Source organism: Macrobrachium nipponense, chromosome 21, assembly GCF_015104395.2.
Source record: "Macrobrachium nipponense isolate FS-2020 chromosome 21, ASM1510439v2, whole genome shotgun sequence".
Taxonomy (NCBI): Eukaryota; Metazoa; Arthropoda; class Malacostraca; order Decapoda; family Palaemonidae; genus Macrobrachium; species Macrobrachium nipponense.
The window spans coordinates 37,090,925-37,103,011 of NC_087212.1; the positions used below are offsets into that span (position 1 = coordinate 37,090,925).

Here is a 12,087-nt window from a genome sequence, read left to right on the forward strand (position 1 = left end):
AACAAACTACTTTATTAGAAAGCCTGTCGTCGGTCTTGGAGTTAGCACTATGAGTTCCGGAAGTAAACAAGAGACTCTGCATAGGTCACGTCCTTTGGTGGAAACAAAGTCTGTTTTTCGCTTCTCTATAATGGCGGATGTTCTTGACGAGACTGTAACTGCTTCGAGGAGGGAACGCTTTTTTAATTACATGTACACGCTAGCATTATATAGTTATGCTATATTTTTATTAAGTATGTACGCGCTTTCAGAAGTTTATATATACGTATACAGTATATATATACATATTATATACATAATTACATATATATGTGTGTGTATGTGCGTATGTCCATGTGCGTGACAAATGATTTTCCTGGATATCTCAAGAATTCCTTTTTTTGGTTGATTAGTCAACAGGAACAACTTAGAACCGCAAATTTAAGTGAATTTTCATCATTCTTTAGACTTCCGGCTTTCTGCCATTCGACGATTTCCATCACTTTAGCTTTGTAATAAAAATAGGTTGGTCTGAAATAGGTTGATCTGAAATAGGTTGGTCTGGAACTCGGCAGAAAGACCGGGTCTAAGTTCCAGACTTATCAAGTCTGTCCGTTTGTCTGTCTCCACGTCTTTCAGTATAAAATCCCCGAAGTGGGTTAGTGCCGTCAGTGCTTCCGGTACCTAGCTGCAACCCCTTTGGTTCTTTTTACTGTACCTCCTTTCATATTCTCCTTCCAGCTTACTTTCCACCCTCTCCTAACAATTGATTCATAGTGCAACTGTGAGGTTTTCCTCCTGTTACACCTTTAAAAGCTTACGGTCAATTTTCCTTTCAGCGTTGCATGACCTCATGGATCCCAGCTCTTTTCCTTTGGCCGAAGTTCTATATCAAATTCAATTCTGCATAAAATGAGTTCCCACTTCTCAATGTTATGGGAACGCATGGATTCCCAATGATAACTGATATGTACATAGAATCTTGATTCTTATATCCTCGTATTTATCTAAGGAATTATGATCCCATAATTCCATAGTTAGATAAAAGGTTTTGAGAATCAATGTTCTGTGTATACGATATCAGTTATCACTGGGTATCGATGCGTTCCCATAACCGCATCGATGATGAGATTTAAAATTTCCTTGCTTTTGCTAAAATCATTTTTATTTATTTTGTTTTATCTGCTTATCTTCATCGTAGTATCAGAAATAAATTACGTGTTCGTTTTAGATTTTTTTTTCAAAATTTCTTCAGTTTTTCGAAAAACATGCATACCTGAAAAACAGGTTTTCAAAATGCAAGCAAAATGTGCAAATTTTATTAGCCTAAAAGTAATTGAAAATTATTAAACCAGGTTTTGGATAAACATTGTAGCGATATAGATAAAACATATTGGTTATTTAGCGCGCTGCTTAGCGGCTAGACGCTTTAGAGAGCAAGTTAAGAATACCTTATGTCTACACGAGCTTTTTATCCAGTAGCGGCCCGCAAGTGTGGCAAGGTTCTGAAAGAGGTAAAAGAAGTCTGGTTTGGACCACTGAACTCTGAAACGTATCGGAATTCTCGCTCTCTAACTGACAGTACCGAGTAGTTGTTACTTCCGTTCCCTTGGCAACCGGCGCCTTTGGTGTAAGGGTCTGTCGTAATTGGGGTATTTATCATCTCGTGCCATTTCTCTGGCGATGGAAAGAGCATAATGCATTAATGCTATTCGTCCTTTTTGGGTCCTCGCGTTACAGATGACGTCACTGAGCTTCGAATGGATTTGCGGGGTGGGGCGGGACAGGCAATGGAATTTCATCGGTTACGAAACGGGAGCATTGGTATTTATCGAATTGCGCCTTCTTTGAAGTTCAGAATTTTTTGCTGCTCTTAATCTTTTATTTATCAAGAACCAGAATTAAATCGTTTTTCATTTTTATGAGACATAAATTGAACGTTATTTATAAATAACTAGAATTAAGCCCTTTTTAAAACGATTTTATGAGACATAAATTTAACTCGCATGACTTTCGGACTGTTTTTTAGTTATTATTGTTGAAACAATCATTCACGCGCAACAACCGTAAGAAGAAGGAAGCAATGGATAAATGAAAGTGAATAAGTCAACAGATAAATATGTATATTACAGACGTTTCTAAACCTTTATACTCAACAGCCTGCTGAGCGACGGGAGTAAACTCATTTTTTTGTCTTTGGAAATGTTTTCACATGTTAAAGCTTTTTATTTTTTTTTCTTAAAATTTTTCTTTTGTACCATTAATTCTGTTAACCACGAATTCCAATGTTGTTACGAAAGGTTAACCTTTGTTCTTGGCCCCTTTAAAGCTGCAGACAAAGGTCGGATTTTGTTTTAACTAACGTCAAAACATTGCTGATAATTCCACCGGTTGGTGATAGTAATAATTAGTTAAAGGTTATTGTCCTGCGATGTGTTATACGTCTTGGTGGACTTTTAAGGCATCATTACGCCGTTTTTTCGCCGTGAGTTCATACATAAGGTGATTTTGAAATTAAGGACGTCCACGAATTGATAATCGCAACTTTAATCTTAAAATAATCTGAATGAAACCATAAAATATGGGACTGAAGTCTTAGGTGCATATTGACACCAGGAGCGGCTCCACCGAGAAGCGCCGTATTCTGTGATGCTCGGGTTAAAATCCGTCACATTTAAATTTACTGACGTCATTTAGGAGTGAAATAATAATGTCAGATATTTGACCTAAAGGCCAAGGCCAGCTGAGAATAAGAAATGAGAGTTTCTTCCCCAAAACAAAGTTGTAGCATATCTTCGTCATATGTCAAGGACGAGTCTTTTAGAATAAGACTCCGCGATTTCACTCTTCATCAAGACGCTTCGATGAAATAAGCCAAAGCTATTAAGGGTTGTCTAATTTCAAAGTCACCATTTCTGTTCTGTCTTTATTTTAGCGTCAGTTGATGAAGAGAATTATTTCAAGGACGCGAAGAACCTTCTTTTAATAATATCTGGAAGGTTAGGAGTGGAACCTTCTCATGATTTGTCGGGTAACTATACTCTGTTTTTTTCCACCTGTCCACCCGCGTGTGGTGTTTGCGTATGGCAACACTGCGTCCCGGACTTTAGATAGTTACATTGAGCTTACATTCAACAATAATAATATCCTATTTCGAATATTAACGGTGTAATTCGCATACAGTAAATTATTAAAACATTTTTCAGTTGCAAATCTAGGCCCAGATATCCTTTTATTTACCTATAACTTGCACATAGCGTAACTATTTAAAGCCCGGGACGCAGTGTTACCATACAAAAACACCACAGGCGGATGGACAGATGAAAAAAAACAGAGTATAGTTACTCTCCCTCAGTGTTATTGGTCATTTGGACGGTTCTTTGAATCGAGTACCGTGTCGAATATGGTTTTGAGAGGCGCACTGTATGCATTTGTATTTGCACTACTTTCTGTCTTTTTACTTCCCGCTGCCCTGTCCGTCTTCGTTAACATTGCATTTTTCCAATTGCATTTCTCATTTATGGGAATCTAGAGATGTCTGCTTGTGACATACGATTGTTGTTCTTTAGTACCTCTCTCTCTCTTTATATATATATATATATATATATATATATATATATATAAGTATATTTACACACGTATTTATACATACATACATACATATACGTATATATATATATATATATATATATATATATATATTACTGGATTCAGGCTGACAATATCCTTGCTTTGACCATTCACCGGTTGTACCAACTGAGAATAGGTATATACTAGCGTGAGGTTAGTGTCAATGGAGGGGTCTCATCCTAGAAAAACGTTCTGAGAACATGAATGCTAACACCATCCCTGTCGACGTGCTGTTGATGCAACTAATTCTGTGGAAGTGACAGTAGGAATTTTTCGGTGACCATTATTTTTTTCTGGAGCCATCCGTATATTTGAGGGGAAAGATTTAATGCCAAAAAATTTATATATATATATATATATATATATATATATATATAATATATATATATATATTATATATATATATATATATACATGTGTGTGTGTTCCCAACCAAGAAGATGTCGTGACAGAGTTTGATATGGATAAAGTAGGAAGGACACAAAGGCGATAAAGAACGCTTGTTTCCCACGTCAGGTATGTGGGAGCCATCAATCATCGTCCCGGTTTTCTTTCTCATGAGTAGCATACATGCCATGCACCTTTGCTGTCCTCCTGCCCCTCGTCCTCTCCCGTCCCCTCCTCCCCTTCCTCCTCCTTCCTTCCCTCCTACTCCTCTCTTCCTCCTCCCTTCTTCTTCTGTTATTATTATTATTATTATTATTATTATTATTATTATTATTATTATTATTATTATTATTATTATTATTATTCAAAGAAAACTCATTATCACATGGGTTAATAAAATAAAATGGAAAAGTAAATCCACAATAATATGTTTGTTTGAACTTGTTACTTAGAATACAAAGCAGAAAGCTTTCGATGACTTGCACGGTCCTCCTTGTTATTTTAAATAACAAATTCAAACAAACATATTATTGTGGATTACTTTTCCATTATTAATTATTATTATTTTATATTATTATAGTATTATTATTATTATTATTATTATTATTATTATTATTATTAGTTATTATGTCAGTAATTTTAGCAGTTGTCACGGTAGAGTACGTAACGCAGTTGGTCTAGTTCACGATTCCTTTAAATTCATATTTCAATCCATAATAAGAACGACGTAAACGGAGCGTGGATATCTTGATTGATATCTGATAATTATCAAGACGAGGACATGAAGATTTGAAGAACATAACGTAACAGTTATAAATGGCGCCTGCCGTGTCATTCCACGGCATTTTTCACCCACGATAGCGTGCGAGAAAGTGCTTCGATACCGCCCTCGTCACGTGAGGATGGAATGCTGATTTTGTTTTATTAAGGAATTTTGCTTCATTATTACATGATAATGTTTCAAGACCACGTCTTGAAGAAATTGAATACCTTCATGGTAAATTATAGGGTGACAGATTGAAGACTCCAGAGAGGCAGTACCATTTTATTTACCTGTTTGTATCAATTAATTTATCTTTCCGGTAAAGGGGTAATGCCGACATTGCACCTCACGCACAGTGCACTGTAGGCGTTATTTTAGGTTCTTTGCAGCGTCCCTTCGGCCAGTGGCTGCTACCATTTTCATTCCCTTCAATGTACCTCCTTTCATAGTCTTTCTTCCATCTTACTTTCCACCCTCTCCTAACAATTGTTTCATAGTGCAACTGCCTAGTTTTCCTCCTGTTACACCGTTGTAAACTTTTACTCTCACTGTTCGTTTGAGCGCTAAATGACCTCATAGGTCCCAGCGATTGGCCTTCGGCGTAAGTTGTACCTACAATCTATTCTATTAATCTGTCTTTAATTAAAACAAAATCACCTAACCAGACAAATATGTGTATCATCCTACCGTTATCATTGGACATTTTTTCGATTCTTATCGATGTTTTGTATCACGCGAACGTTTCTCCTGTCGCGTGCTTTCTCGCCTTTGGCGGAAGTTTTTTTTTTTTTTTTTTTCTTTGTTTGGGGGAGGGTCCTCCGTCAGGATTGGAATTTCCTCGCTTCACTGACATCTCCTTGTCTCTGTCTGTCTTTCTTTTTACCTGCTCCCATAGCAGAATATAAACGTCAAGTGTACGGAACGCTCTGAATGGTATTACCGCCGCCCCCACCCTCTCTCTCTCTCTCTCTCTCTCTCTCTCTCTCTCTCTCTCTCTCTCTCTCTCTCTCTCTCTCTCTCACCCCGTGCGTGTTTATCCGTCTCCAGCAGCCGTAAATTGTGTTTAAGCATTAGGCCATCCTGAATATTACCACCATATACTGGGGAAATGTTCATGATGTTCTGATCATATATTATGTATTATAATTGAATGTTATAGGACAAATGTGTGCCATATTCCTACTTTTACTTATATTGGTTTTTGTCTATTCTTTTAGCAATAAAGTGACTATCTATCAAAATAGATTCCTGACCTGCTTCTTCTTGACAGTTGAATAAGAAATATAGTATTTGGAACATTTGAACTGATTTAGATAGAGTAAATTTAATTTCAGTATCAGATCTGAACTTTATCTTCGAAACAAATGAGGTTACAAGGTTGGATGTTATATTTAAAGGGGAAATTATATGAATTTATTTCGATATATTCTCTTATTTGGCATTTAGTACACACGCTTGTTATATACCAAGATCAATGTAATATTAATATTTCCCTTTCAAAACTGTGGTAGACTTGTCTTTAAATTACATGTAAATAATACAGAAAGTAATGTTAAAGGAGTTGAACAGTAAATAGGGAAAACTAGATGGGACAGATGAAAACTATAAAGAAAATAGGAACTGCAGTTGCAGCTGGCTGCAGTGCACACAGTAAGGCGCACTGTACGTGGTGTCCCTTTACTGGGGTATGAGTGTACAACTGTTTGCTATCATCATCTTGCAAGTATTGAATTTTCGTAATAATTTCCTTTGCAGGTAACGACCAATCGACTTCGGACGCAGAGCGAGGGAAGGCTTCTCCCTCCGAGGAACAGCGTGAGGTCACTCCTCCCCCTCCTCCTCCTCCCCCTCCGCAATCCCCTTCCGATCAAAGACAAACAACAACTTAGAGGAGGCGCTGCTCCTCAAGACGAGGAGCAACTCGAAGAGGTAGTTTCTTCCCAAGGCGAGGGACCACTCGAAGGGGTCTTTCCTTCCCAAGACGAGGAGCAACTTGAAGAAGAAGAAGTCCTTCCTTCCCAAGACGTTAAACAGCTTGAGGGAGACCCTCCCCCTCAAGAAGAATCTCGACCACCTGCCCAGGGTCAAGAGACAGAAGACGAAATAGTCATAGCAAAAGAAGCAGAAGCAGAGGAAGTTGAAAGCAGGAAGAGACGAAAATAAATTCCGAAATTGATAATTCCTGGGACGAGGGTCACAGCCACAAAAGCGATACTTCGAGCGAGAGTCTCTCTGAGGAAGAAAACCGAGAAGACCCGTACCAGCCGAGCTCCTGGGACGAGGACTTCCACAGGCCACTTCATAAAGGCACACAGGCTGATGAGGTTTGTAGTGTAGTCGAGTTTCTGACTCATAGTAAATGTCACAGTCTCTTCTCAGTCTTCTTTCGTGTTCAGTGAATGTGTTGCAGAGAGAACTACGTTTAGGATTGATGCCTAATCCGAATGCTATTTCGAATATTATGGTAAAGTGTGTGTGTGTGTGTATGTGGAGAGAGAGAGAGAGAGAGAGAGAGAGAGAGAGAGAGAGAGAGAGAGAGAGAGAGAGAGAGAGAGAGGTTGTAAGTATAAAATTTTATACCTTTAGTGACGAGAGTCCTGTCAACTGATGTAGCATTCGTAGAAAAGTAAAGTAGTTTTTTTTTCTAGTGGAGATTTAATGTAGTTCTGACATCCGTTTATTTCAGTGAAGACTACCTAAATCGTAATGATCATCTTCTGAAAACATTCAACATCCTTTTAAGATAAAGAGATGACGGCATAAGACCAGCTTAATCTAAACCAGTCAACCCACCTCATCTCATTCCTTCCATAGGACCTCCTCGAAGAGATCTCCGAAATAGCATGGCGAGGGGAGCCTGAAGGCGCCGCGGCAGCGGAGGAAACAGCCCGATTGGCGGAGCCGCAACCCTCGTCCCGGGAGAGACGTCATTCCCTGGCCCACAGCCTCTCAGAGCTGTACGTGCCTCAGCCGGCGGAGGTGTATGGTCCAGTGGTGGATGACATGTGGGTCAATAAGGAGAACACTCCACCGCCCGTTGTAAGATTACGTTTTCGTTTTCGTTCTATATATATATATATATATATATATATATATATATATATATATATATATATATATATATATATTATATATATATATATATATATATATATTTATAAGCTGAAGCCACTGGAAAAATTTAGAAAGAAAGAAAAGACAGAGTGCCAAGTACTTTCGTGCATTTAATATATCTTTGTGCCCCGAAGATGTGTTAAATACACGAAAGTACTTGGCACTCTGCCTTTTGTTTTTTATTTTATTTTCCCAGTGGCTTCAGCTAATAAACAAAATCACGTGCTTACTTATATATACTGTATATATATATATATATATATATATATATATATATATATATATATATATATATATATATATATATATATATATATATATATATTATATGCTCAATGAAGTGTGTGTGCATATATGATTTGATTAATGTAAGGTCGTCCGACATCATAGCAACAATGGCCCTTGGAAAATTTAAATCTCTTACAGAAGACCAGTTTCTGAAGTGAACTTCGAAAGTATTCTCCAGTCAAGTGCATATAAAAACCGAATAATGGCTAACAAGACACATTATTATTTATTGTTGTTTTTATATGAACACCAATGCGAATCTGTCTTCTCGCACCCTTTTCTTCCACCTCTTCTTTCTCTTTCTCAGATTTTTCTTTCCTTTCCTCTTTATCAATGACCTTCTATTCCCCTTTTAAAGATTCAGCTTCATTCGTCTCTATATTGTCTAACATACGCCGACACTTTCTCTTTTTCCTCTCCTTTTCTCCCGGTCCTCACTTACCTCTCACCCTTCTTTTCTTCTTCACGCAGGATGTCCAGAGCAACATATCCTACGAGAGCGTCCAGCTTCCGGGAAGTATCCTGGACAATAACGACAGACCTCTTGATCGCAGTGCTCTCCACTCGAAGTACAAAAAGATGGCGCAGCCGTTCCAAATTCAAAAGTCAAGCGACGTCAAAGAGGTAAGCCAATAGACGTCACATTCAGTGCAAATTTTTCTAACACGAGATTTAGTGTTATCAGTAACACTCCTGAGGAAAAGGTGGTTGTCAATACGATCACTAATTCCTCGTGGTCAGGTTTGAATTCCCAGGATGCGTTGACTCCAAAGATGTTTCAATTAAGAATTTCAATGATCGTAAGGGGTAGGATTCTTCCTTTTGTTTTAAGATTGTTTAGCTAATTTTTATTTATTGCTCGAGTCACTTTCGTCATAATGTAGACGATTACGTGAGTGTTAATATGTTATTTGTCTCAGAATCGAGTTTCGTGCCTTTATGGCACGCTTGGTCTTACCGTGTCTTATGTTCTCAGTCATTAGTTCAATTACGTCTCTCTTATTATTAATCGAATTCTCAATTTGCTTTGTTTGCTGACGTTAAGGTCACTGGCCTCATTAATATACTACGTGCTGGGACGATAAGCTTACGAGCAAGAAGCCTGTTAGAGTCGTTAACCTTGAAAATACGTTATTTGCTTCCAATGAGGAGGACGATGACACTTGCTTGATGGCGCAAACAGAAATAATGGGGGGAGTAACCCTAGAGTAATTAACAGAGCATAAACTATAATAATCATAGTTGCTGCTGCAAGTCATTAACGGTTTTGAAAACACATTCCTGTCAAGGTCGTATAATTGAAGTCTATTAGTTCACTTGAAGAATTGTGTTATGTTGCTTTGTTATCTTACAGTTGCTCAGGAAGTTTTAGTGGTGAGCAGACAGTGACGTGTATGAGTGTCCAAGAGGAGATGAACCATTTCAAGAACAGCGACATACTAAAATGGAATATAGAGCAAAGAAGAGAATCGCGCATTCTTGAAGTGACTAATATGGAGTAACAAAAATGGCTGGTCATCGAGTTCTTGACTTATAATGAGAGGGCCGGGACGTTCAAGAAGATTTCTGAGAGCAGTGTCCAAAGAGATATTTATAGAAAACAAAGAGAGATCTTACGTTAGAGTCTGGGTAAAGTCCCGTCGTAAGCAGGAGTTGAGTCTTATGATTCGAGACTGAAGAACGCTTGCATGTGAAAAGCTTCTGAAGTACCTATGATGTGACTAAACATCCATCTAGGACTAGAACAAGTCAGTGCATCGAGTGAGACTGGGTTGAGCAAGCACGGCATTTGGAGTCGGCTAATGCTAAAGCTACTCTAGTGGTCAGTACCATTTTAAGTCATGTCCATAGTTTCCTTCCATATCTAATCAAGTGAAATTTCTATTTAAGAGTTTTGTTTCCCAAGTCAGCATGGAAAACCTTTTCATAACCTGCTCTAATGCTTCATGGGTTGTTTCAATTGGCATGGCCAAAAAAAAAACACATTTCTTAGATCAATCCCCGGTAGCATCCTTTGAGAGAGAGAGAGAGAGAGAGAGAGAGAGAGAGAGAGAGAGAGAGAGAGAGAGAGAGAGAGAGAGAGAGAGAGCGTTCTGTCACTTTTCCAATTTCTTACGACTAGCTGGAAGGATCTGCTCTAAACTGAATACGCGAATAAAGCAAGGCCAAGTTAAATAAGTAGGACAGCTCAGTAAGAAGATAATCGAGGGAGGATAAACTATCGGGAAAAATCAAGAAAGCAATTCAGAACTAGAAGTTGGGTGGGGGTTTTCCGGGGAGGGGAATCGCCGTCAAGAAAGACGACCAAGTGGCATGTGCCATCATCATAAACAACATTTCGAGGACCATAGCAGTTGTTGTGTGTTATCGGTTGCCATGGGGACGGTGACGGCAACTCCTTGATGTCTGAGTACATATCGCTCCTCTCGGCAAATGTCGTCATGGGGCTGGTGGGGATTACATCCAATTAAGATAATTTATGATGTCAATAAATGGCATAATAATTTATCCGCGTTCGATGTACTAAGAATCGGGCGTCTTCGAAAGCGATGTATCCAGCCCGGATGCCAGTGAATGTTTTATATCATAATAAAAAGAGGACTCATTTCCTATACTTGAGATGCTTGAGATTTAACCGTTAGTTTGAGTGTTTTCAGGCTGCCTCATGTCCATATCTATCCCAGGCAACAGGAATAGAATTCCAAAGCGTAACGGTGGAGGCAAAGCAACGGTCATGGAAGAGTACATTGGAAGGACTGTCTGTTCTAATGAGAAAATGGGGCGAGATGTGACTTTCTCCTTCAGATTATTGAAATGGTGTCCGAATTAGTGTCTGTAGATACAGCAAGGCCACCTACGGGCAGAAATAAAAACTAAAAAGAGTCAAGGGCAAGGTCACCGAGCCAAGAATTGCCTTAGATCCAGACAAATCGAGAAATGAGAAGACGAAGCATTTACAATGGGAGAGCTGTATTCCGTAAGCGAACGGGTGAAACCAGGACATCATCTGAGCGAAACAACGGACTTAAGAAGCTTATTTTTTGGAACACAAAATGTTGACGCTGGTAACGTAATACTTGACACTCAAACAGTGGTTGTGAGTACAAAGGCTGCTTTTATATATTCCTCAGTACCCAAAAGCACTGTGTTCTTCTTATGTTCATATGCATGTGATTGGGAAAATTGTCCTTGATTAGGCGTGGAACAGGTGTCGTCAGCTAAAGATTGCGAAATCAAATTTTCACGTTTTTTTTCAGCGAACGCCCTTTAACCAACGGCTCTACATGATTAGCTCCCCCACCCCTTTTTTAACGACAATGTCAATAATCTTTGGCATGATAAATGGGTACAGGGACAGAGATAATTAGATCCAAGGACATACTCATGAATAACCAATGAAATATCGATGCAGTAATGTACGACTTCGATGTTCCTCTTAAGCAAGAAGACAGTGACCATAATAGCTGGGTTTCGGGGTAATTAGATCTCTCTCTCTCTCTCTCTCTCTCTCTCTCTCTCTCTCTCTCTCTCTCTTGTACAGTAAAGTAAAAAAAAATAGGATTCCAGTGAGACAAAGCTTAATCTCTTATGGTATATATTGTTTTTCGGCTGTTTTCGAAATTGTGCGCAATGTCTTTTTAGTAATGTATATACATATATAAACACACACACACACACACACACACACATATATATATATATATATATATGCATATATATATATATATATGTATATGTATATATATATATAAACATATACATACATACATACATATATATATATATATATATATATATATATATATATATATATATATATATTATATTTATATGAGAGTGAGAGAGAGAGCGGGGTAGCTCAATCAGTCTACTGATACTTTACAGGGCCGGGGTGGAGTTGCGATCCCAGCAATGTGCCCTATGAA

The 12,087-nt window shown here is 38.3% G+C and overlaps 1 protein-coding gene across 3 annotated transcripts in view; it reads left to right on the forward strand.

Moving 5' to 3' along the window:
* Positions 1-6,621: 6,621 nt before the first annotated feature.
* LOC135197939 (anoctamin-5-like) overlaps positions 6,622-12,087 on the forward strand; it is a 142,723-nt gene continuing 137,257 nt past the window's right edge. For all 3 annotated transcript variants that reach the window (XM_064225219.1, XM_064225220.1, XM_064225221.1), the window contains exons 1-3: positions 6,622-7,083; positions 7,574-7,798; positions 8,633-8,785. In XM_064225219.1, the coding sequence (XP_064081289.1) occupies positions 7,763-7,798; positions 8,633-8,785 (189 nt within the window). In that variant the 5' untranslated portion in view covers positions 6,622-7,083; positions 7,574-7,762. The remainder of the gene's footprint in view (positions 7,084-7,573; positions 7,799-8,632; positions 8,786-12,087) is intronic.